General features: G+C 44.8%; 1 protein-coding gene across 5 annotated transcripts in view; it reads right to left on the reverse strand.

The window, feature by feature from the left end:
- The window catches only part of EVL (Enah/Vasp-like), a 158,283-nt gene that overhangs the window by 68,998 nt on the left and 61,590 nt on the right, over nt 1-27,695 (reverse strand). Inside the window, exon 1 of one of the 5 annotated variants that reach the window (XM_068540674.1) lies at nt 15,558-15,576. The exons of 3 other annotated variants lie outside the window; for them this stretch is intronic. Coding sequence is in view for 1 of the 2 variants with exons in the window: in XM_068540665.1 (XP_068396766.1) it covers nt 5,729-5,739 (11 nt within the window). In the remaining variant the exon portion in view is untranslated. Of the gene's footprint in view, nt 1-5,728; nt 5,755-15,557; nt 15,577-27,695 lie in introns of those variants that run through there. One more of the 5 variants, XM_068540665.1, reaches the window with a different exon arrangement.

The following is a 27,695-nucleotide window of genomic DNA, read 5'->3' on the forward strand; positions in this document are numbered from 1 at the left end:
CATGCCTTTCATAGTACGGTTACATAATGGACTATTTTACAGAAGTGGTTCTCAAACTTTTTTGGTCTCAGGACCCCTGTACACCCGTATAAATTATTGAAGATGGCAGCTAATTATTAGAGAAATGCAAATCAAAACTACAATGAGGTACCACCTTATACCAGTCAGAATGGCCATTATTAAAAAGTCTACAAATAACAAATGCTGGGGAGGGTGTGGAGAAAAGGGAACCCTCCTACACTGCTGGCAGGAATGTAAATTGGTGCAGCCGCTATGGAAAACATTATGGAGGTTCCTCAAAAAACTAAGAATAGGATTACCATATGATCCTGCAATCCCACTCCTGGGCATATATCTGGACAAAACTATAATTCAAAAAGATACACGCACCCCTATGTTCACAGCAGCACTATTTACAACAGCCAAGACATGGAAGCAACCTACATGTCCATGAACAGATGAATGGATAAAGAAGATGTGGTACCTATCTATATACAATGGAATATTACTCAGCCATAAAAAAGAATGAAACAATGCCATTTGCAGCAACATAGATGGACCTAAAGATTACCCTACTAAGTGAAGTAAGTCAGAAAGAGAAAGACAAATACCATATGATATCTCTTATACGTGGAATCTAAAATAGGACACAAATGAACTTACCTACAAAACAGAAACAGACTCACAGACACAGAGAACAGACTTGTGGTTGCCGGTGGGGGTGGGGGTGGGGGAGGGATGGAGTGGGAGTTTGGGATTAGCAGATGCAAACTAGTATGTATAGGATGGATAAACGACAAGGTCCTCCTGTACAGCACAGGGAACTATATTCAATATCCTGTGACAAACCATAATTGAGAAGAATATGAAAAAGAATGTATATACATGTATAACTGAATCACTTTGCTGTATAGCAGAAATTAACACAACATTGTAAATCAACTATACTTCAATAAAATAAATTTTAAAAAATTATTGAGGGTGCCAAAAAGCTTCTGTTTATGGAGATTAAGTCTATCTGTATTCACCATATTTGAAATTAAAACTAAGAATTTTTAAAAACACAAGCATACACTTCCTTGGCTGTCACCGTGACAATGTCAACACATGTCATGTAGCCTCTGGAAAATTCCACTTTGCACTCATGAGAGTGAAAAAGGCAAATAATGTCTCAGTATTATTACAAATATAGTTTTGACTCACAGACCCCTAAAAGGGTAGGTCTTCTGATCACATTTTGAGAACTGCTGCATTACAGTAATGAAAACAATAAATTAGATCTGCACAGAATAACATGCATAATCTCAAATGGTGACTAAGCCGCATTTTTGTGAGTGTTGGAATTAAAGAAAGGCTTTGGGTAAATGAAGAGTAAATTTGGTATCAAACCCAAACATCTTTTCTTCTACCCAAGTTGGTTGGGAGAATCAGGCTGCCACGTCATGTGTGGTCAAGACTGTTTGCCTTTTCTCCGCTCTAACGCCAGTGTCCCGGATGCCTGGACAGCTGGCTCCACTTCTCTGTGAAGTCTAGTGGAATCTGGAACAAACACTCCAACCAACTGTTGAGAGAGCCTGACATCCTTAGTCTGAACCTATCTCAACCCCTCCCACACTTTCTCTCGAGGCCACCGACGCAGCCCTTCCCTTGGGGAGCCATCTGACAGGCCATGTGGACACGAGGACTGCTCCAACTTCAAACATATTTAAATTCCACTCTATGCCTGTGTCCCCAGAGTCTGTGCCTCTGATCACTTGTGGGAGTGGAACAGGTTTCAACACAGCCTCGGGACAGCTGTAGAGATCTGGCTGGGCCAAGGACTGGGGCAGTACGCGCATCTCCGAGGGTAAATTAATAGTCTGGGAATGAGACCGGGCTGAGTCCCGGCTGACACCCCTGATTATCGGCAGGGCGGTTCGGTTCACATTCGCATCAGATTAAGTGTGTGCCATCCCCTGGCCACAGGGGCGGACGCAGACCCTGCCCACGAACAGCTCTAGGCTGGGAGGGGAGGTGGTGAATGAACAGATGACTGACGGAGAGAAGCATGGGCGCTACAGGAGGGCTGAGGAGGTCTCCCGACTCCTGTGGTATTAACAGTGGAAAATCGGCGACTACAAAGAAAGACAGAGATCAGGAGCCTTGATTCTAACTCTGACTGTAATTCTGGGCAAGTTCCTTCGAGAGGCTATAGCTAAGCTTAGCTTCTGAAAACACAAGAGCCCTGGCTTCAAAGCCCAACTCTGCCAAGTGATACCAGTGTGACCTGGAGCAAGTAAGCTAACGTTGCTGACCCCTGTTCTACCAGTGAGATGGGAACAGCAACGTAACGCCTCCGAGGACGAGGGCTAAGTACAACACATGCCGAATCATATCAATATAATTAGCACGGTGCTTGGCGTGTTAACACTCAAAAAAGGGTACTGCTGTTACTTTTCTCTTTTAAGGGTTCAGGTGTCAAAGTCTAGACCAGCTCTCAACCATCTCCTGCCTCAGGAAACCCAGGGAACACAGCACACTCCCATGAGAATAACTTAGAGGCGTTATGGGAGTGTTTCTCCACTGGAGACACAGTGGATTCTTTGAATAGAAGACGACAGCGAAGTTTCAAGACGCTCTTCAAATGACTGGGCTACACGTCCCGGGGCAGCAAACGGGCAGTGTGGTCCCCGAGGGCTCGACTGGTCGTGAGCTGCCGGGACTCGGACTCGCCTGCGAGGACGAGACGTCAAAGGAAACACCAGCCGCCCTTAGAGACGGTCTTCCGAACCCTGCAGCAGAGGCAAGGGTGTGGGCTGGGGGGGACTGTGGGGTGGCCAGGCCGTGGGACTTCTTCCACGTTCGCATATTCAAGCTCTGAAGGGCTGTGCAGTAAGCGGTGACTGCTGTGCCCAGGCAGCTGACTACTGACCGGTCACACGGGGAGCCCTGGCTCCATCGCGAGCTGAGAACCCACGAAACATCCGCTCTCCTGGCCGCTTCTCCAACAGGCCACACTGTGGAGCTCCACTGGCAGCTTTGGTGGCCCAGCCATCTCCAGCATCATAACGAAAGTAGTTAATTAATTCCAGCAAGTTAATAAATGTGTATTGCTGGGCACTGTTTTAGGCACTGAGCATACACTAGTCAGCAAAACACAAAAATCCCTCCATGGGATCCCGCATGCATGCCACAACTAAGAGTTTGCATGCTGCAACTAAAAAGATCCCACGTGGCACAACGAAGATCCCTCATGCTGCAATTAAGACCCAGAGCAGCCAAAAAAAAAAAAAATAATAATAATAATAAAACTCCTCCCTATCCTTCGAGTTTACCTGAGACCCCACTTTCTCCCTGAAGTACTTCCTGACAGCACCCAACTTCTCAACTCCTGCTCCTCCTGTCTACACTCACCATGGTCCACACTGCACTGGACTAAGGACCTGTGATCCCTTCATTCCTGAGAACGTCGTCTTCCCACTCGACCAGGCTGCAAGCCGCGGCCCCTCCAGCTCAGGAGCAGGAGTGCAGAGCGTCTGCATCAGGAGACCCGCTCCAGCCTGGGTCTCTCACTTCCTGGGCAAGTTACTCACTGCCTCTCTACCTTGGTTTCTTCCGCTATGAAGTGGGAACAATAAAAGCAATACTTGCCACCTTCAGGACCGCTGTAGGCATTAAATGAAATCATGCCAGGGAGAGTGTGCTGTACGCTGGCACGTGCTCAAGAGAACTCCCCGGTCCCGGCCCAGGGTTAAGTGCTCAGAAAATGTTTCTTGACTGATGGATGGCCGGAGCTGGGACTGACACGTTTTCATGATGGGAAGGCCTTTTCCATGCCCACCACAGGAACCACGGTGACCTAGGAATCCAGCGATCACATCTCTGTTATGTCAGCATGTGGAAAGCAAACTATCTACGGCTCTCACAGCTGCTGTACGTGCGGCCTCACTGGCAGCGTGAGCGCAGGCAGCCTGGAACGGGGAGGGTGGGTGCAGAAAACCTGGGTTTTGGTTTGGCTGGACCACTAACTCACTCACCAAAGAACGAGTTCTGCCCCAGCTCTGCGCCTCAATTTCCCCAACTGTGTATACCTCAGAGCTGGACTAAATAAGTAGTTTTCAGATTTCAAAATCATCATCACCAGCAACAATACAACTTCTTTTCCTCAAAGAAATATTGAGGAATACTTTAAAAAGATAAAAGAGAGTGGATCTGGTTGAAGTGGAGGGTAAGATGCCTGAAGCACCACTAACCCAGGTGATCTACTGCAGATGGTCTCAACCTGCTTTCACGATGGAAACTCCTAAGATTTCTACAACTTTAAAAGATTTTTAAGCATCGCTTTGCTTCCTCCTGGTTTACTTCTGATACTGTTTTCTGCAATCAGTAGTTGACAGGATAGAGCAGACTCAGCTTTTCAGTGTAGTTTTCGGCCGGTAATGACTTTGGTGCCTGCCCACTTTGGAAGCTAACAAGCCTTAGACACGGAAAGTCTTGTTTGCCGCAGCTCCACACACAAGTCCTCTAGAGCTCAAGGAAAGTTACCAAAATGATAGAAAACTGGCTGCAAAGGAGCAGGAAAGGCCAACTGAGGCCCTGGCCTTGAGAGCTGCCAGCGCCTGGAGGAAGGGGCTCCGGCAGCCTGCCCAAGGCCGCGCCATGGCGTGAGAGCGCCGCCCTCTCCAAAGCTCCCCTGCCGACCAGAAGCATCGGACGGGCCCCACTTACTGTGTGTCAACAGTCATAACTCCCTGCAAAACGCTTCTAGAGAGCCCGTGTTGCATCCTGGGAGGAACGCTGGGCGCAGCTGTTCTGGGTGGCTCTCCCTCCAGCCCCTCCTCAACCAGCCAGGCAGCCCTGAGCAAGGGCCACAGCCGATCAGAGGCCAGGCCTCCTCGCCCACAGAGCAGCAGTGATGACCCCTTCCTGAGCTAACCATCCAACACGGCTGAAAGAATCAAGAAAACTGGTGAAACAGCAGTTTGGGAATTGTGAAGTAATTTTTAAGGGGAGGGATTATAATTTATGCTGAGACACAAAGCTGCAGCGAGTCAATCAAGTCAATGCCCCAAATCCCAGAGGATAAAGCTCTGTCCTATGATCCACAATATTTTATGGGGTCGCAGGGCAGGGGGAAGTCATGTCCGAATTGTAATCTCACCTTTGGAAAGGGCTCTCACAATTACCAGTTCAGGACACAGACCGGCCGGTGCCCACACATGTGCTAAACCACAGCAGCCTAAGTGATCCGCGGTCTAAAGTCAGTCCCAAGTCTCTCAAGCAGAAGGTCAGGGTTCTGCTGTGACAGCCCATGAGGTCTCAACTTGTACAAAAGGCACCCCAGTTCCTCCTTCTGTGCCCAGTATTCAGAGAAAACCCCCTGATGCTTTCAGGCCATTCCGAGAGAAGAGCCAGGACCTGTCCACAGCACCTCTCAGCCAAGCCCCAGTCCCCTCAGAGAGTTCAGAGCCCCCTCTACCATCCGAGGCAGGCGCCTGACTTCTGAGGAAGTGATTCTGACACACACACAAAAGAGCCATTAAAGATGACAGGCGTCCAGAGGCACAGACCAGCAGACGGAGCGGGCAGGCTCCACCGTAACCTGCTGTGTGGCCGTGAGAGAGTCCTCTGCCCTCTGGTCCTCGGTCTCCCCATCAGCACAACCAGGGGATCTGCGGAGATCTCTACAGTCCCCGTGATTCTCCGTCTCCTCTGACGTCCCTCTGTCCCCTCTGGTCCCCGTACTCACACTGTGGCCATGGCTGCACGTCTGTAGCACAGCGAACCCGAGGAGGTTAAGTCCTGTATTCCCACCAGGCCAGCTGATCAGAGGGCACAGACCCTCGGAAGGCAGCAACTTGGTTTTTAGACTCTACTTAAAACCAAACAGGAAAAGGAAGCTGAACCAGAGGCAAAGGAGAAACAAACCCCAGTTGAGAACTGAAACCTAGGTAGAAAATAGAGAAACAGAGCTCGTGGTGCACAGACCCACCAGCGTGGGCTGCCTGAAAGCGCCAGGCTGCAGCCTCAAGCTCCAGCGCTTTCTGCAGGGCCGGCATGAGGTCGCAGGCGGCAGGGCGTGTGAAAGGTCAAGGCCCAGACTCCCCCACCGGTCAGGACGCCGAGGCCCAGCGCCGAGGGCTTCCTACAGGCCTTCGGGGAGAGGTGCCCTGGCCCATCCTCCAGAGAATAAAAGATGACATGATGAGGTTATAGCTGGTGGAGGCTTCAGTTTTACTCCGGTATAAATTCTACACTTCTGTTGGGGAGACGCTTCTCACTAATGGTGACGTTTCTGTCAGCAACTTAGGACCCGAAAGGAAAGTTTCTGAGGAATGATGGAAACCTGGCTTTGTCACCGGCTCATTAAGGGAAACTGGGCTTCTGTTTCCTGAGCTGTAAAACGGGGCTAATAATTCTTAGTTTGCTTGTCTCCACAGGGTCCTCATGAAGATAAGGTCCATTCCCCATCTTTCATTCAAAACTGACTGAGGACCCACAAAGTGTCATGCACTGTGCCAGAAACTAGAGACAAAACATTGATGGGAACAGCAGTTACTTGTCCTTAAAGGGTTTTTGCGGTTTAGAAAGGAAGAGACTGACAGGTTAGCAAATTGATGTGTTAAGATGTTATTATTGATATAGTGGAAAACAGCTACACCGAGAACAGTACAAAAGAAAGATCACTTCTAACTAGAGAGCTGAAAGCACAGGCAGTGAGAGCTGAAGGCTGAAAGTGCATTTTCAAAGGATTTCAAAGATACGCCATCTCCCTTTAAGCACAGCTTCAGGTGGCAAACCATAAACTTTGACATACTGTGGCTTTCATTTTCTCTTAGTCCAAAATATTTTCTATTTTTCCCTGTGACTTCTTTTATCCATAGATTATTGAGAAATATTTTGTTTAATTTCCAAATATTTGGTGTTACCTTACCTCTGTTATTATTATTTATTTCCAATTTAATGCTACTGTGGTCAAAGAACATACTTAGTAGAATTTCTTCTTTTGTTTTTCCTGGTATGACTGCCGTCCTTTTAAATTTATTGAGACTTGTTTGATGATTCATCAGGTAGTTGGTCTTGGTGAATGTACTACATGCACAAGAAAAGGCGGCGTGTTCTGAAATTGGGTGCAGTTTTCTAAAAACGTCCATTAAGTCAAGGTGGTTAAAAGTGTGGTTCGGGGGCTTCCCTGGTGGCACAGTGGTTAAGAATCCGCCTGCCAACGCAGGGGACACGGGTTCGAGCCCTGGTCCGGGAAGATCCCACGTGCCGCGGAGCAACTAAGCCCGTGCGCCACGACTACTGAGCCTGCGCTCTAGAGCCCGCGTGCCACAACTACCGAAGCCCATGCACTGCAGCGAGAAGCCACCACGATGAGAAGCCTGTGCACAGCAATGAAGAGTAGACCCTGCACGCTGCAACTAGAGAAAGCCTGCATGCAGCAACGAAGACCCAATGCAGCCATAAATGAATTAAAAAAAAAAAGAAAAAGTGTGGTTCAGATCTTCTTATGTCTTTATTGGTTTGTTGTCATTGTTGACTTATTTTTGTCTAATTGTTGTATCAACTGCTGAGAAAAAGGTGTTAAAATCTCCAAACATGATTGTGGATTTGTATTTCTGTCCATTTTTATTTCATGTATTTTGAAGCTCTTGTTAGGTATGTATATTTTTAAGACTATTCTATCTTCCGGATGAACTGACCCTTTGATCAGTATGAAATGCCCCTCTTTATCGCTGGTAACACTCTTTGTCTTTAAGGTTACTTTATCTGATATTAATGTAGCCATTGGAACTTTCTTATGCTTACTATTTACCTAGTATATCTTCTTCCATCCTTATTGGTTTTCCACTGCTGCTATAACAAATTACCACAAACTTGTGGCTTATAACAACACAAATTTATTACCTTAGTTTTGTAAGATAATAGTAGGCCAGCCATCTGACATAGATCTCACGGCCTCACTGGGCTCAAATCAAGGTGTTGGAAGTGCTACAGTCTCTTCTGGAGGCTCTAAAGGAGAAGAATCTCCTGGCCTTTTTTTCAGATTCTAGAGGCTACCTGTACTCCTTGGCTCATGATATACATACACATTACGAAATAATCACCACAAGTAAGCTAATGAACATATCCATCCCTACCTTTTTTTTTTTAAAGATAGATTTTATTCATTTTATTTTATTTTATTTATTTATTTTTGGCTGTGTTGGGTCTTTGCTGCTGTGCACGGGCTTCCTCTAGTTGCAGCCAGCGGGGCTACTCTTCATTGTGGTGTGCGGGCTTCTTATTGTGGTGGCTTCTCTTGTTGCAGAGCACGGGCTCTAGGCGCACGGGCTTCAGTAGTTGTGGCACACGGGCTCAGCAGTTGTGGCTCGCGGGCTCTAGAGCGCAGGCTCAGCAGTTGTGGTGCACGGGCTTATTAGTTGCTCCGTGGCATGTGGGATCTTCTTGCACCAGGGCTCGAACCTGTGCCCCCTGCATTGGCAGGTGGATTCTTAACCACTGCACCACCAGGGAAGCCCTATCTCTACCTTTTAATTGGAATATTTAGTCCATTTACATTTAATTTATTGATATGATTGGGTAGAGACCTACAATCATTTTGCTACTTTTCTGGTTATCTCATTTGTTTTTGGTTCCCCTGTTGCTCCTTTCCTGCATTCTTTTGGGTAAACTAAATACCCTTTAGAATTCCATTTCAATTTTTCTATTGACTTTTTAGCTATTCCTCTTTACATTACGTTTTAGACGTCTTTCTAGGGATTAAAATATACGTTCTTAACTTCGTACAGTATACTTAGAATTAATATTGTACACTTCATGTAAAATGTAAGAACTTCATAACTGCATAAATCCACTCCCATCCTTAATGGTATAGTAGTCCTATGCATTATATATTCTCAATAGAACGCTGTATGTGTGTTTGTATTTTTTAATTACGGAAAAAAGTCTTTTATATTTACCCATATATATTTATCCTTTCCAGTATTCTTCAGCCCTTCCTAAACATCTCAGTTGCCTGGTATCCTTTTTCTTCAGCCTGAGGAACTGCCATTAGCATTTCTTGTACATCAGGTATACTGGCAATAAATTCTCTTACTCTTCTTTTATCTGAAAAATATCTTTATTTTGCTTACATACTTAAAGGCACTTTTTTTTCTGAATAGAGAATTCTGAGATTTTTTTTCTTTCCCTTTCAGCACCTTAAAAATGTTGTTCTGCTGTCTTCTGGCATCCATGGTATCTGATGAGAAGTCAGCCGTCATTCATATAATCCTCTCTATATAATTTTTCTTCCATTATGATACACTGCAGTTATGATACACTGCAGAGTCTCGGCTATGCTGTCTTCCTTTAAAGGTATTGAGTTTGTCCTGGCAGTTAGGTAAATTATTGGCAGCTCCTTTCAGTGTTAACAAGCTTGGATTAATTCTTTCTTAAGTTCTACTTCCATTTTGAATTTAGCCGTAGGGTATGTCCCTTACTCAAGGGCACAGTCCTTACTCCTCAGGTGTAGCTGTTCTGGGGTCCCAACTGAATGCCCAGGTGCTCAGTGAGGTCTCTTCATTCATGCGGACAGGGATCTCCAGCATTTACACTGCATGACCTCTGGCATCATCATTCAGCTCTTAGCCCTACAGAAGGCAATCTGTGCTAGGTCTCATGGAGAGTGTCATTCTACTCATTCAGAGCCAGCTCTTAGCCAACAACCCACAGTGAATTCCCTACACAAAACTCAACATGGCTTCCTCTTCCCTATTTCCTTGCCCTGCAACATCCAGCTATTTCAGTAGCTTGGAATTCCAACAACTGACTCTTCCGCTCACTAAGATCAACTTTTAGCTTGGGTTCCACCATTTTGTGCCAAGACCAGAAAGAGGCTCCAGGTAGAAAGCTAGAGCCATTGTGGGGCTTATCATGTGCGTTTCTCCACTCAAAGATCAGAGTACTGTGCTGCCTGTTCAATGCCTGAAAACAGCAAGAATTTAATATTTTGTCTGAGTTTCACTATCCTTCATATATTTAGGAATTTTGTATATTTTGTTCAGTTTCACAGTTGTTTTTGTCAACATGACAAGTCTATTACAAATACTCTGTCATGGCCAGAAGCAGAGGTTGATTATGATTATTAAAGTACCAAAGGGTATTCTTTTTCATTTCCTGAGCATTTTCTAAAGATATTAGTTTGAGTGTAAATATCCTCACTGTGAGAAATGTGCCTTTCACTTTCATCCTTCATTTCCTCTGTCCTCCAAACATGTTACTACTGTTTTTTCTTGGTTTCAATAAGTAGCTAACAGGTAAGAGTGAATCTTTTGGGGGCATTTTTAAAAACTCTACCATCTGGCTTTAATACAGCACTTGAGTAGGATTATGAGATGGAGCAAGAAATGTGGAAAGATTTACGAACAGGGTGTTATGAGACATGGATTCTAGCCCATGCTTTATTATTGGCATGCTGTATGTCCTTGGGCATTCACTTCCTCACTTTCGACCCTGGCTTCCTCATCTGTTCAATGAAAGGACGGGTTATATTAATAACTATGGGCTGCAGGTACAGCACCAATTCCTAAATCAACTGTGTCAGGGAAATAGAAAGTATTGGAAAAATAGGATAGGGGCTGTTGACACTTGAAGAGCAATTTAGTGAGAGAGTTAAGAAATGTCGTTTAAGGTAGCACCCTATAATGTGTTCCTATGAATTGAGCTCAGCACCTAGTATACTGTTTAGGATATAGTAGGTACAGGGTAGATGTTAATTGCATGAATGAATGTATGAATGAACAAATGAAAGAGAAGGGCACCAAATCTCACACAGGATATTAAATGCTAAAGCATTTGGCCCTTGATCATGCTCAATAAACAACAACTATATTGACTTGAAAGAGGTGTTTTCCATGTGGCTAGATCCCAAAAGGAAGCAGAATGGTTGAAAACGAATCAGGAAGCTATACTAAAAGACACCTTCCTTAGGAGATCTAGTTAAGATCTAGTTGCTTGGGGAAGTCACCTTCTGTGGATTTTAGTTTCCTTTTCTCTAAACAGACTAACCGTTCTTCTACTCTGCCTCAGTGGTATACTTGAGCATAAAAGGGTCTCTGACTAAGAAATACAGAAAAAAATTATGCTTGTGTAATACTGGCTTTTCATGAGAATTTGTGTTAAAAAGAGGCAGAGTGTTCTGAGCAGAAGGTCCTTGTGTTCTAGGAGTAGAGAAAAAGAGGATAGAGAAATGGCTACACAGAATTAGTTAACATCATTGACATGTTATGAAAACCTACTAGCAAGGTTCATGACCAACTGTAGTCAAACGTGGATTTGTCCTTCAAGACCCAACTTACATATCGCCTCTTCAGTGAGGTGTCTAATGCCCTCCAGGCCCCCAGAGAAAATTATTCCTGCTGCTGTGTTTCTTCAGCATTTTACAGCATTATCAATTCAGTTGTCATAGATCATTGTCCTTTAGGTAAGGGCTACCATGTTTTGTTCATCTTTTATAATAACCACCTGTACCCAGCACAATTCTTGGTACATACTGGGTGTTCAGAATGTTTGTTAAGCTATTCTGCTGCAGAGACTGGGACTCAAAAAGTACATGAGTTATTAGTGGTACAGAGAGGGTACAGATACGGCCTTGTTTTTCAGATCTCAGCATTTGGAAAGGGAATGGTTGAGCCTTGTCCATAATACCACGGTCCTCGGCCCCAAGGAACTTCCACCCCAACTAAGCTCCTGGCCAAACTCACCTGCAGCGTAAATCAGCATGACTAGCCGAGGCAAGTGAACGTTCCAAGGAAACAATGATGAACTCACAGGGGAAAATGATAATATCTCTGAGAAGTGTAAGCACTATAAAAAAAAAAGACTTAAAAGAAAGGCAACTAATGAAGAAAACTGTGATATATAATAAGAAATATATATTTGGTCTTTGTCCCTGTTTCTGGCTCATAGCTCTCAAAACCCTTGGAATTTCCAAAGTATAAGAGGAATGGAAGCATCCTTTGTTATAATACTTGGTCTTTTGTCTTCACTTCCTAAAATAGTTTTGTGTGGTAACAGTGAAACTGATGTCTTTTGTTATTGATAACAAGCCCCTTTCAACCACCCTTGAATTAATATTAATGAGGTGACTTTTGGAAAGCCCCTAAGGATGAGGGCTGGTTGCCTGGAGAACCAACCATGTGATTAGAGGGTTGTAACTTTCAACCCACAGCCTTCACCTCAACTTCCAAGGAGGGCAGAGAGGCTGATACAGTAAGTCCCCTACATACGAACCTTCAAGTTGTGAACTTTCAAAGATGCAAACGTGCATTCCATCAACGTCAGGCGTGAGTGACATTGCAGCTTGCCCTCCGTCTCCTATTGCTGACGACCCTTCAGCTCTACCATCTCCCACCTCCTCTCCCTCCTCCAGTCAGTAACTCTTCTTGCCTGTTCACTCGATGCCAGCCCCCGTATGCCAGCTGTTGTACTGGACTACTGTACTTTTCAAGGTATTATACTGTAAGATTAAAAATGTTTTATTGTGTTTGTTTTTTATGTATTATTTATGTGAAAAGTATTATAAACCTATTACAGTACAGTACTATATAGCCGATTATGTTAGTTGGGTGCCTAGACTAACTTTGTTGGACTTAAGAACAAATTGGACTTACGAACGCGCTCGGAATGGAACTCGTTTGTATGTAGGGGACTTACTGTATTGAGTTCAGTCACCAATGGCTAATGATTTACTCAATCACATCTATTTAATGAAGCCTCCATAAAATCCCAAAAGGACAGGGTTTGGAGAGCTTCCAGGTTGGTGAAGAGAATGTATCCACAAGCTGGGAGGGTGGCACAACCTAAACATGAGAACAGAAGCCCCTGCGCTCAGGACCCTTCTGGACCCTGCCTTTTATATCTTTTCCTCTAGCTGTTCATTTGTATCCTTTAATATCCTTTGTAATAATCTGGTTTCCTGAGTTCCGTAAGCTCTTCTAGCAAATTAACTGAACCCCAGGAAGGGGGCGTGGGAGCCTCCAATTAATAGCCAGTTGGTCTGAAGCCCAGGTAATAACCTGGATTTGCGATTGGCATTTGAAGGAGGGGGAGGAACAGCCTTGTGGGACAGAGCCCTTAATCTGTGGGATCTGATGCTATCTCCAGGTAAACAGCATCAGGATTGAGTTAAACTTAGAACACCCAGCTGCTACTGCAGAATTGTTTGATGTGTGAAAACCCCACACATCTGGTGTCAGAAGTGAAGCAGTGTTGGTCTACAAATAATAAATGCTGCAGAGTGTGGCGAAAAGGGACCCCTCCTACACTGTTGATGGGAATGCAAATTGGTGCAGCCACTATGGAGAACAGAATGGAGGTCCTTAAAAGACTAAAAATAGAGTTACCACATGATCCAGCAATCCCACTGCCGGGCATTCATCCGGAGAAAAACCGTAATTCGAAAAGACACATGCACCTCAATGTTCATAGTGGCACTATTTACAATAGCCAAGGCATGGAAGCAACCTAAGTGTCCATCGACAGATGAATGGATAAAGAAGATGTGGTATATATACACAATGGAATATTACTCAGCCACGAAAAAAATGAAATAAAGCCATTTGCAGCAACAAGGATGGACCTGGAGATTATCATACTACGTGAAGTAAGTCAGACAAAGACAAATACCATATGATACCACTTATATGTGGAATCTAAAATATGACACAAATGAACTTATTTACGACACAGAAACAGACTCACAGACATAGAAAATAAACTTATGGTTACCAAAGGGGAAAGGGAGGAAGGGATAAATTAGGAGTTTGGGATTAGCAGATATAAACTACTGTACATAAAATAGATAAACAACAAGGTCCTACTATATAGCACAGAGAACTACATTCAGTATCTTGTAATAAATTACAATGGAAAAGAATCTGAAAAAGAAAAAAAAACCCAAAAACTGAATCACTTTGCTTTACACCAGAAACTAACACAACATTGTAAATCAACTATACTTCAATAAAACTAAAACATAAAAAATAATAAAGTAGGAAGTGAAGCAGTGTTGTAGTAGAGCAGTGTAACAGTAAATGAAACACACAGGAGTTTCTCCTTTAGAAAACCTATACCATGGGAAACGGAATTCGAAAATTTAATAAGCATAATAAGTCATTGGAGATATAAGGGAAGATATAATAATGATGTGGGAATAAGCAGTGAGAAAGAAGAACCAAGCAATATTTTAGTATAAAAATATAATTGTTGAAATAAAGAACTCAATGGATAGCCTCAGCAGAAGAACTGAGAGAGATGAAAAACACAAAATCAGGTCAAAGAACTGACCTAGACACATCAGGAAGGGAAAAAGAGGAGGACAGGAGAAAAGTACCAGTTTCTGTGAAAAAGCCATCTGAGAAGGAAAGAAAAACAAAGAGATGAAATATTTGCAGAAATAATGGCAGAATTTTTCAGAATTCAAGAAAGATGTAAGACCTCAGACTGAAAAGGCTCACAGGGTGACAAACAGAACTGATAAGTAAAAAATGTAAGTGCGCATGTGCACACACACGGATTATAATAATATTCAAAAACATCAGACAATGAGGACTTCCCTGCTGGTGCAGTGCTTAAGAATCCACCTGCCAATGCAGGGGACACGGGTTCAATCCCTGGTCTGGGAAGATCCCACATGCCGCAGAGCAACTAAGCCCGTGCACCACAACTACTGAGCCTGTGCTCTAGAGCTTGCGAGCCGCAACTACTGAGCCCGCGTGCCACAACTACTGAAGCCCACGCACCTAGAGCCCGTGCTCTGCAACAATACAAGCCACCGCAACGAGAAGCCCGCGCACTGCGACAAAGAGTAGCTCCCTCTCGCCACAACTAGAGAAAGCCCGCGCGCAGCAACGAAGACCCAATGCAGCCAAAGAGAAATAAATAAAACAAAATTAATTTTAAAAAATCAGAGAGAAAATTCTAAAAAGTTTTCCAAGTAAAATGAGATGACCAATAAAAGAACAAAAATCAGACCAGACTTCTATATCCTAGCTGCAGTAAGACAACAGGATATTATCTTCAGAATACTGGATGAAAAACTTTGATACTCACATTTCATACCTAGCTAAACCATTATTTAAATGTGGGGGGGGGGCGGAAATGTACTTTCAGGTATATAAGATCTTAGAAAGTTTACCAGGTACAGACCTTATTTTGAAGAACTTTTACTGGATATATTCCGGCACAAAAGAAAATTTACGAAGGAAGAAATAACAAGATATAAAAAATGGGAGCATATGATTCAATACTATTCAGCCATAAAAAGGAGGTACGTACTGACACACGCTACAGCATGGATTAACCTTGAAATCATTATGCAAAGTGAAAGAAGCCAGACACGAAAGGCCACATATTGCATGATTCCATTTACATGCGATATCCAGAATTCACAGAGATAAATTCACAGAGACAGAACACAGATTGGTGCCGTCATGGGGGGTGGGGCGGGGGTCATTTGTGCCTGGATCTTCATTTATAAAGGTGACTGAGTGACGACAATGCCGTTCAAAGAAAAGTTTAACATTACTCACAGTTCCCCTTGAAGCAAGAGGTTTGGGATTGCGAAAGCACCAGTGTTGGTCAGGAGGCAGGAAGGAGCAAGGGGAAGGAAGAGGCCACAGCCCTCTTGGAGTTTCCGTGGGAAGAGCAGAGCAGGGTAAACAGATTAGGATTGGCTGGTCTGAATAATTCCAGCAGGCTGCGGGGCACAGGGGCTGTCCCTGGCTGTCTGGTACCTGGCCCAGGGTTGATTTAGGGCAGGGGAAATACTGGCTTGGTGTGTGAGTTAGATAAAGGAGGTGGCTGAGGGTATGGACTCCAGACTGGTTGGTCTGTATATGAAAGGGGGACTCACCAACAAATTTACTGTCTAGAGGAATTAGCCAGCCCTGGGAGGGGCAGTCTCTCCCCAGCCAGCAAGGCCCCCCAAAGATGTCAAGACATCAAAAAAAAACACATTAAAAATATAATTAATATGGAGGGGAGGGGAGGGGAGGGAGGTATGGGAAGAGATTACTTAATGAGTATGGAGTTTCCTTTTGAAGTGATAAAAAGGTTTTGAAACTAAATAGTAGTGACGGTTGCACAGCATTGTGAATGTACTAAATATTACTGAATTACAGACTGCAGAATGACTAAAATGTTTTTTTAAAATGGTTAGAAAAATTGGGGGGGGGAAATCTAGTGAAGCTTCTTATAGCCTGAGGTTTAATTATGTTTGAATAAGCAATGATAATCAGTAACCATCTTTAAAGAAAGTGTATCTATAATTTTGAACAAAAATTCCAGATACACCAACTTGTGTGTCTGTGTGTGTGTGTGTGTGTGTGTGTTGGGGGGGGTGGGGGAGTATCACCTATGAGGAACAGAGGGAGGTCAGAGAACATTAAAGACTGAGGGAAGTGCAGACACTGACAAGCCTTAAAACAATAATGATAATGAAAGAGGAGCAAGCATGGGTCACAGCAAGTTAGGAGCAGCAACCAGGAGAATAAAAACAGAATTTATAGCTTTCAATTCAATTTAAGAAAATTCAATATACATAATACACTAGAAGGCAGGGCGGGAGGAAAAAAACAAGGAGAAAAAGCATTAAAAATAGAAATATAGAATAAGACAGCAGAAATGAGTGTATTACTCTGGTCACCCAATTTTTCTGCTTATGTACCTTCTAGAAATATTTAGAAAATTATATATCCTGCTGCATATTTTTAAGGCAACATGTATAATTTTTCACAGGAAGTGTAGATGGTTGCGAAGGATTTAATATTTAGAAACATCATATATGGTATATGTGCACTAAATACGTTAAATTTATAAATGCAATTTAAGATGTAAGCTTAAGTTCTTTCAATTTATGAAAAAGGTCTGCCATAAAACTTAACTGGTAGAACTTGTTTGCTCTATCAAACCATTCGGCCAAATCAGTTTTACTTTCTATCAGAAGAAGTTTGACTAACTTTTTAAAAAAATTAGTTAATTAATTATTATTTTTTGGCTGAGTTGGGTCTTTGTTGCTGTGTGCGGGCTTCCTCTAGTGGCGGCGAGCGGGGGCTACTCTTCATTGCAGTGCGTGGGCTTCTATTGCGGTGGCTTCTCTTGTTGCGGAGCACAGGCTCTAGGCATGCGGGCTTCACTAGTTGTGGCGCACGGTCTCAGTAGCTGTGGCGCGCATGCTGAGTAGTTGTGGCACACGGGCTTAGATGCTCCGCAGCATGTGAGATCTTCCCGGACTGGGGCTCGAACCCGTGTCCCCTGCATTGGCAGGCGGATTCTCAACCACTGCGCCACCAGGGAAGCCCTTGACTTTTTTTTTTTAACTAAATAAATTTGTTTATTTATTTTTTGGCTGCGTCAGGTCTTTGTTGCTGCATGCAGGCTTTCTCTAGTTGCAGCGAGTGGGGGCTACTCTTTGTTGCGGTGCGCGGGTTTCTCATTGCAGTGGCTTCTCTTGTTGCGGAGCATGAGCTCTAGGTGTGCGGGCTTCAGTAGTTGTGGCACGCAGGCTCAGTAGTTGTGGCTCGTGGGCTCTAGAGTGCAGACTCAGTAGTTGTGGCCCACAAGCTTAGTTGCTCTGCGGCATGTGGGATCTTTCCGGACCAGGGCTCGAACCTGTGTCTCCTGCATTGGCAGGCGGATTCTCAACCACTGCGCCACCAGGGAAGTCCTGTCCTTGACTAACTTTTGAACTCTAACATGCTTATACACATCACAGTGAGAGAATTCTTAATTTTAGAACAGAGAGCTACACATATAAGGCATGGCACTTTGCATGAGTTGGCAGCCTAGATGAAATAAGAGCTGCCCTCTTCGGTATTTTCTTTTTTTTTTTAAACTTACATTTTTTTTGGCTGCGTGGGGTCTTCACTGCTGCACACGGGTTTCTCTAGTTGTGGTGAGCGGGGGCTACTCTTCACTGCGGTGCGCGGGCTTCTCATCGCGGTGGCTTCTCTTGCTGTGGAGCACGGGCTCTAGGCACGTGGGCTTCAGTAGTTGCAGCACGTGGGCTCAAGTAGTTGCGGCACGCGGGCCCTAAAGCGCATAGGCTCCAGCAGTTGTGGCTCGCAGGCTTCAGTAGTTGTGGCTCATAGGCTCTAGAGCACAGGCTCAGTAGCTGTGGCGCACGGGCCCAGCTGCTCCGCGGCATGTGGAATCTTCCTGGACCAGGGCTCAAACCCGTGTCCCCTGCATTGGCAGGCAGATTCTTAACCACTGTGCCACCAGGGAAGCCTGGTATTTTCTATAGATGCTTTCTTTGCTCTGCTCTCAGGAGACTCTCCTTCAGGGCCAATGCATTCTCAAATTATTCCTCTGCTTGGTCTACTGAAGGTTATTATATCCTGAGGCAATGAATCTTCATAAGATTTGGAAAGGGCAGGCGATACGCCTCTCTTCCACACGGTGAGAAAAGAGGAATCATGAGAGGTGATGTGAGGAAGGGGAGCCAGCATACCACAGGCACACAGAACTGGGAACTCAGGAAACTGATTCCCTTCAAGCTATCTTTGCCAGTGTAGCCCCAGGAAGTTTTAACACACCCCCAGGAATGAATGTGCCCCAGTTTGAAGATGGCTGTGCTAATGTAATAGTCATGACCTACCATAAACGGGTTAAAATCACTGGTCAACAGACGGGGATTTGTTGGATTTCATAAAAAATAAGAACCAGAGTTATGGAGTCAACACAAGACAGTTAAAACAAAAGGATACTTCAAGATTGAAAATAAATAAATGGAAAAGTTATAAGGCAAATATAAAGAGAACATCATTAGCAATTTTAATATCAGACAAATACAATTTAAGGAGAAAAACATGATTAAGGATCCCGAGGAATATTAAATACAAAAAAAAAAATCATGAGCACATATGTATGTAATATAGCTTCAACTATGTAAAGTAACCAAAAAATTATGAGGAGAAATAGTTAAATAAACCATCCCCGTGAAATTTTAGAAACGTATGATTTATTAGATCTTTCTTAAAACAGAGACACAAAGTAAACAAAGTGGGAGGCATTAGCTCTCCACTCAGCTATTCCTTGTTTTAAAGTTATATTTGTTTAAAGTTAGAAAACTCAAACTATAGAAAGATATGGCAAGTAAATTAAGGCCCCTCTCCTCTCCTCTGGTCCTCTCTCCCCAAAGAGAACCATTGTTCATGCTGGGGAAAATGTTTGTATGGAATAAGGGGTCACAATTTTCATTTATCACGGTCCAGCGCTGCTTCCATTACACTTGCGTCAGGTGTAATGCGGGGATGGACTAAAATGAGCCCTGCTTTGTAGAGGGAGTCATGCAACTTAGCATCTCAAAAAGGGATCTCAGGCATCTCACTCTAAGGGAGAGACGCCCACCACGAAGAACCACACATCATACAATTCCGTTTATATGAAATGCCCAGAATAGGCAAATCCACAGAGACAGAAGTAGACTGGTGGTTGCCGGGAGAAGAGACTGGGGGAAATGGGGAAGGACTGCTAATGGGTACAGAGTTTCCTTGTGGGGTGACGATAATGTTCCAAAATTCATTTGTGGTAACAGTAGCAAAACTGAATATACTAAAACCCCTGAACAGTACACTTGAAGTGGATGAATTTTATGGTATGTAAATTATGTCTGAACAAAGCTATGATTAAAAACTAACCCCAAATGCAGCGAATATAATGCTTCCAAATGGGTTATGAATTAGTGGGACTTTGAGATTGCTGAAGAAAACCATTCTGGCTCACATCAGAAAAAATACCCAGTAGAAAGGACCTCACGTAGGGTGACAACTCTCAAGTTATTTCAGCCTTCTAGAATATAGAGAAAATAAAATGAATCAAGGGGACTTCTGACTAAAAAGGCCTCCCCAGAATCCAGCAGTTGCGGAATATGTGCTCTTTGGCTTCAAGGCAATGCCTGTGAACTTGAATTATGCTCAGGCTTCAAGGGAAGCCCACGAACCTAACCCAAGAACAATTCATATCTCAAGCTATATGTTGAGTATTTTAATGTTTCCAAGCCTTCTGCCTCCTTTCAGTGATTTCCAATGGTTTTAATGATCATCTGAAGATAGGACACATTAGCTAGCTTTGGTTAACTATAAATCAAATAAATCCAAAGGAACACAATAATGAGAAACCATTTTTCATCATCCAAACAACTGGAGCTTTTTGTTTGTTTGTTCCTCAGAACTTTTGGTTTGGCTTGGTTGTGATTTTATTTCATTTCAATGAATTTAACACCCATATGGATCTGAGTAACCACCACCGCAATCAGAGGATACAGTGCCATCACCCCCTAAACCTCCTCCACTGTCCCTCAGTGGTCACACGTTCCCCTCCCCCGGCCCCCCAGCCTTGCTCTCACTGATCTGTTTTCTAGCTCTATAGTTTTCTTTCATAGAATGGTATACTAATGGAATTCTATGGTATGTAACCTTTTAAGACGCTTCCTTCACTCAGCATAATGCCTCTGAGGTTCATCCAAGTTACCGTATTTATTAAGTAATTTGGTTCTTTTTTCTTGTTTTGCAGAGTAGTACTCCATTATACGGATATACCACGAATTGTTTACCCAGTAAGCCGAAGCACATTTGAGTTGTTTACAGTTTTTGGCTGTTATAAATACAGCCACTGTAAACAGTCTCTCTCTCTCTCTCTCTCTCTCACACACACACACACACAGGTTTTTATGTGAATGTAAGTTTTCATTTCTATAAGGTAAACATCCAGGATTGAGATTACTGGGTTATATGTTTAACTTTATAAGAAACTGCCAAACTGTTTTCCAGAGTAGCTGTACCATTTCTGTTCCTACCAGAGATGTAGGAGAGCTGCATCCCCACCAGCATTTGGCATTGTCAATATTTTCTTTATTTCAGCCATTCTAGTAAGTGCGTTGTAGTATCTCATTGTAATTTTAATTTGCATTTCTCTAATGACTAATGATGCTGTGTACCTTTTCATGTGCTTGTTTGCCATCTGTATATCGTCTTTGGTGAAATGTCTATTCAAGTCTTTTGCCCATTTAAAAAAAATCAGGCTGTTTTATTACTGTGAAGCTTTGAGAGTTCTCTATACATTCCGAAGACAAGTCCTTTGGGATGAGCAATTATTTTTTCCAAGTCTGTCTCTTGCCTTGTCAAAATTATTTTAATTTGATTAAGTCCAATTCATCTCTCTTTTTTTTCTTTTACGGATGGTTGCTTTTGCTGTCATGTCTCAAACCCTTTCCCTAACCCTAGGTCATGAAGGTTGTCTCAAGATTTCTTCCAGAATTTTTATAGTTTTGTACTTTACATTTAGATTTAGCATCCGTCTTGAGGTAACTTTTGTATAATGTGTGGGGATTAGATCAAAGTTCATTTTTTGGCAGATTAATATCTAATTGTTCCAACTCCATTTTTTGAAAAGACAATGCTTTCTTCATTGAATTGCCTTTACACCTTTGTCAAACATCAACTGACAAATCTGTATGGACCTATTTCCAGATTTTCCACCCAAGGGTCCAACATGTCTCTAAGTCATCTTGAAAAATCACAAGGCAAGCTTGTTGGTATCTCACACATGTCTCAACATCAGAACTCAGAACCTGAATCAGGAACAGTGATTAGGTACTTGATTCATTTATCTTTGTGCTACAGGCTGTGGAGTATGTAACCCATGCCCTCTCCAGGCTGGACCACACATGGACTGTTGAGATCAGTTTTTGATATTGCAATTTTAAAGGTACTGCCCACCTGGAAACATTCTGAGAGGGTGACTAAGATAGTGAGGCAAACAGAAATCATAACACACATGAGGACTAGCTGAGAAAACTGGGGCTGCCTAGCCTGGAGAGATGAAAGGAAAATGTGAACACTAGCTCTGGACCTATGAAGTGGAGCTCACCGGAAAGACGCAGTACTTCTTTTATGGGATCTTTAGGGAGATGATTAGGACCAGTGGCTAAACCAGGCACTGTGCTATGTGTTGGGAGCCCAGAGACGGACAAGATATGCTTCCTGCTTTCAGAGGGGGAAGCCACAGGAAAAAACTGTTTTGGTTTGACATGGGCCATCCAATCAATTTTAAGTGTAACGGACATCTGCTTTATAGGAGACTGGATTGAGTGACTTGTTTGCCTCTGATTTTGCATGGTTGCAAAACGTGCCCCAACAACTCTATTCTGAACAAATGACTTGTTTCCGTCTTTGGGTTTAATGGCCTCAGGAAGAGGCTCAGGTCATGTGAAAGAGATCTGCCCAAGGTCTCAAGACAGTGGTTGCAGAACTGAATTTGTAAACCAAGCCTCCTGATACTTAGTCCAGGACTCCTTTTTACTGTTTGTCAAAATTATTAATCAACACTGTATTTGCTGAAGACTCAGTAACCCGATGCCTCCTCTTGTATATAGTGTCTCCTGGGTTTTTCTGACCCTTTGCATTTTCAGTCTTGCAGGCTCACTGTCTCAGAGGCCTAGGAATCCTACATTTGAAATTTCAACACTTTTTTTTTCAATGACAAGATGGGGGAAAAAAATCGTATCAAATCAGACAGGGCTCTTCTGAAGATTTTAGTTCTGCTATGAGCTGCTTCTGGGTGACCTACGACTCTAATTAGGCTGGAAGTAGACCTGGCTTTCATGAGATTCAGGCTATGGCTGGAGGAAAAAGTTGTCAAGACTACTTAACATCATCAGTGCCCACAGTGGCCTCAGAGCATTCCGGGAATTCACTGATTCATTCCATAATTCATTCCACCGATTAACCATAAACACAGACACACAAGGAGAACAAACATCACTGAATGATTCAGTATTAACTAATATACCCAGGACAGGACAAAGCAGAAAAATAGCTAACGCTTCAGTTTGTTGCTAGTCCCTTCCTTCCCCAAGCTCCCCAAGCAAGGGTGCAGGCAGGAGGAAGTCAGCACAGGGCCGAGGCTGACAGTCCCACCTCCTCCTTTCTAATGTGTGCTCAGTTACAAAAGGGAAGAAATAATCCCAGCCCTTTCTAGCGGACAGAGTTCTGGTGAGGATCAAAGGAGATGACGGATAGGAAAAGTGAAAAGCACTGTACTTAAGGGAGAGATTTATTCATTTAATAAGCATGTGCCGGGCACCTATTAAATGGCATGCACCATGTGAAATTTCACGGATATAAAGTAAAATAAAATATATCCCTGAAGACCAGACAGTCAGATATAACATACTGTTGCAAGCACAATGATGGGAAAGTACAGGGTGATGGGAGAGCTCAGGAGGGGTCCATTCCCAGGCTGGGCAGTTAGAAACGACGACTGTGAAGATATGGCATGAACATGAACAGGGTATTAAGGCAGCAGAAGACGGTACTAGATTTTAGAAAATACCTCACTCTCTTTATTTTATACGATGCACGAGATAATCTGCAAAGTGGGCCATGATTTTACTATTACCCTTACTGTACCATAAAGCAGTGGCTTCCAACCAGGGAGGTTACTGGCACCTGGCAGGTTAAGACCAGGGATGCTGTAGACACCCTATTAATACAATGCACAGGGCAGCCTCCCCGACAAAGAGTTACCTGGCCCCAGATGTCGACTGTGCCAATGTTGAGCAGGCCTGCTGTAAAGGAGACAGGCCTGCAGAGGAGAAGCAACTCGTCCGAAAGGCCACAGCAAGCTAGTGGAAGGGCCGGAACCTGAACGCCGGTCTCCCGTGACCGAGCACCTCAGACAGGTGTCCCAGGTCACAGCCTGTACAGGTCTACACCTGGGCAGCAGAGGAAATGAGCGTGAAGGACAAGGGGCTGGGGCAGGAGCTTGACTGATGCTGGAGGACAAACCTGAGTCCTAGTATCGGAGCAGCACAGACTTGGAGCAGTGAGAGAGGAAGGAGAGAGAAGGGGAGAAAGAAAAAGCAGAGGAAGAAGCAGGCAGCTGGCAGTCTATTTCCGACTCTTCCCCTTAGCATCTCTATGGTGGTCTGCACTTAAAGCAGTGGGTCTCACACGCTCACAGCAGCCTCATCAGCCAGGTGGGAGAGGTGAAGATAAAAATATACTCACATTCTCGGAAGCCCAGAAGGGCGAAATGCGGTACCCAGGCTCCCTGAGCTTTGCAGAGAGGCAGGACTCGACGGTCAGCACCCTCTCGGGCAGTCGACAGGCGCTGCACCCCAGCCCTGCACCAGCCGCGAGCTTCCCGGCCCCCCTGCGGCCCACGGGGGTGGGACAGGTGTCCCTGAAAGGGCTCCCTGTGACGGCAAGCACGCACGCCTGCTGGCGAACCGAGGCCCCGAGCAGGCAGGCGCTGCAGGCCCGGCTGCTCCCCGTTTCGAGATCAGGTGTCTAAGTTCAGGGAGGCTCCTGGCTTCTCTGGGCGTCACTGCCTGTCCGCACGGTGAGAACCACGAGGTCACCTTTGAGAGCCCTCCCTGCTCTGAAAACGAAGTCCGTGCTGTTTTAAAGTTCTCTATTCCTGAAGCTGATGATACTGCTTTTAAGTGTGGCCAACAAAAACTGTTATGGGGGAGGCAGCTGGTATAGCTTAGTGCCTTAGCCTGCGCCGACAGGAAATATAATTACTTGGTTAGTGAATTAATTTTCAAAAAAATGAATCCTTAAAAGAAATCTTTGCCCAAATATCCTGGCTGCTGCTTCAGGCGGCTTTGCTGACGACGGTTTAGCTCCTCCTCGTGCTAACATCTCTCCTGTGACTGACGCCCTGACTGGGCCTCACGGCCTCGCGGACACACAGGGCAGGTGCGATGGGACGAGCTGGGAGTGGGGAGTCGGGAGACAAGCTACACCTGCTCTGGGTCTCAGGGAAACGAGTTACCTTTCAGGGCCATAATCTCCTCATCTTTAAAATGAGGGACGGGACTGGGAGGCCACCCGCGCACAGCCAGCACTGACTGTCTCCAACTATTTTAAGTCTCAACTGGCCCGAGTCTGCGTCTTCATTACCATGCTGCTTGTGAACATTAAATACAACAGTGAATGGGGAAGATTCTTGAAAAGTAGAACATTTCACTTGTCAGAGAAGCTTGTCAGAGGGGTGTGGAGCTTAGCACTCCGCTTAATTAATACACGAAAGGCCATGCACGTGGATGCCAGTTTACGCACGCAAGGGGTCTTTAGCAGCAGTTCTCAACTAAGGAAATGCAGCTCACCCGGTGTGTCAGGAAAGGTTCTACAGAAAATTGCATTGCAAGTTATTACTATGAAGTATCAACGTTTGCAAGAATTACCTTTTTCCCCAATCACCAAGATGAATCAAAGTTACCCCTGTAACATCATTCTTGCTACTTTACATTACAATATGATCTTTTTAGCAGAGAGGTGGAATCACATTCCATACAACCCTGGGTGGGCATCCTCTAAGCGACTACCACCCATCTGACAGTCACTTCCTGGTTTGGGGGACTGTCTTCAACTTCTGCTGAATTCCACTCCAGTTTCATCAGTCTAGATCTAGCTAATAACAGAGCTCGTGATTTAAAAAACTAAAAAGACCCTATCAGGCCGGCCTGAAGTCTATGAACTAATATATCTGTTTGTGACACATGCCACTAAAATCTTTGCAGGATAACAATAGGCACGTAAGTCCACGGAACTCTGCCTCTTCCGGATGCCCACTCACCCAACACTTCAGCAGAAACTCCTCAAAGTCGCTGCCTTGAAGTCATCTATTCGACAGTGACTAGATAGGTCCAGCTGCTCCGTCTGTCAGGCCCTAAAGGAGATCATCATCTCCAGTCCTTCACAAAGCATCTGAGGTCTAAAATTTTAGTAATAGTCAACCTCTATTTTCCACCAATACCAGTCTCTTTATCAACCTTGAGTTCACAGCCAGGAAACGGTTGCCTAAGGTCCTGCCCAAACTGATTCAGAACAGACCTACCTGAGAACCCAGCAAGGGAATATGGAGGGCAGACACGCTCTGCTCCATCCACCTGTATCTACTGCAGCACTGTGTCCTCTGGGAAACCACCACCAAACCGAGCCTTCGGGCAGGGATAGTGTTTTAGTCATCTCTGCAGCCCCAGACCCTGACACAGGACTGGATTCGGGCTGTTGTATAAATGGAGGATTACTGGATGGAGGAAGGTTGACTTGGGAAGTACAGTACATTACAGTGAAATGGCCTGACCTTGGCACCAGAAGACCTAGACAAGCCCAAGCTCTGTCCTTTAGTAGCAGCGGGACTCCAGGCAAATCTCTTTACCTCTCTACCCTTGGCCTATTTCATCACCTGTAAGATGAGGTGACTGGTCTTTATTCTGCCTAGGACTGATGAGGAGACAGCAGACCTGGAAGCCATGGGTATTCTATAAAGCAAGTACACAAGTGATCAGTTGTTTTTATTTTAAAAAAACCTCTCCTAGCCTGGCCTTTGGGAGAGTGACTGCCAACCAGAACTTTCCCTGGGTGCTCCGTGCTCTGCAAACATGATGGATGCCAGGCTAATCCCACGTGCTAGCATGTTCCCTAAGATCTTAAACTTAGGAGATGCTCATTTTGGGGCACAGAGGAAAGAGCCCTGGCCCAGGAGGCACGTGACGGGGGCAGCTGGTCCTGGGTTTCCCGCCAGGTCTCCTGTCAGTCTCCCATCAGCCTGGGCCAAGTGAGTCCCCTCTCTGGGCCTCAGTGTCCCTATGAGAAGAGAGATGCTCAGATCCTCTCAAAGCTTCCTCCTGCTGGCTCCTGCCTCTCAGGGGCCTCCTCCTGTTCACAGCCCTTCCCCCACCCAGAGTTCACAGGTGGCTCTAACTCCATCGACCCCAGGCAGGAAGCTCACCACCCTAGGACGGTATCAACACACTGGCTGGAATTAGCTACTCTTTCATCGCCTCTATGCCCAGCTTTTCCACTAATAGTTTCTACTTTAATTAATGCTACCACAATTTATTTGGCAGGCAATCTGGAATTTCTTTCCTATTCCTCATCCAATTATTTGCCAAGAACTGGCAACCCAGATTAAACCTCAGCAGTTCTCACCTGGACTAACTCAGCTCCCTAACTGGCTGCCCTGCCTCTAGCTATAGCTCCTTCAAACCCACCTTCCACATAGTTAGTTCCAAGAGTAACTGGGTAAAATGCAAATCTGACAATGTCAGGTCCTCACACAAAACCCCCCGAAGAAGACCCATCTCCTGTGGGAAGGGGTGTAAAGCCGGCCCCAGCTTCAGCGCGGGGGAGCTTGTCCCCAGCACGGCCCACGCCGTCCCCCACCGGCGGCCACTCTGGTCGCCCCCCGCTGATGTGACAGGGCTCCCTTTCGGCTCTGTCTCTGGGGGAATTCAGGACTCACCCAGAGGGGCCTATGCGTTTAATCACCCCCTCCCCCAGGTCTGCCTAGGGCGCGCTTGGGCCCCACTGCGAGGTCCGTTTCGGGTCTGTCTGCCGCTGTGGGCTCCGGGAGGGCAGCCACCAGGCTCTACTTCACCTTCCCCAGCACCTGGCAGCCTGAGGGTGCTCAGCCCACGTTTATCCCCCTGTGGCTTTGGCTGACGCTTTCTGGACAGTTCTAACATGGGGTCCTGGATGGAGGGGTGGTGTTGTGTTTGTATGTATGTGTGCCGAAGCAAAATCTCTGTGTTTAGGCAATGTGGCATGTCATAAAAATTTTTTTAAATAAAAAGCTCCGTCCGGGGGTAACTGCTGGTACTAGTTCTGCGTCTGTTCTTTCCACCCACCCCCACGCAGTCAAGTGTGTGGTGA

This window comes from Eschrichtius robustus, chromosome 1 (genome assembly GCF_028021215.1).
Source record: "Eschrichtius robustus isolate mEscRob2 chromosome 1, mEscRob2.pri, whole genome shotgun sequence".
In the NCBI taxonomy this organism is placed as follows: domain Eukaryota; kingdom Metazoa; phylum Chordata; class Mammalia; order Artiodactyla; family Eschrichtiidae; genus Eschrichtius; species Eschrichtius robustus.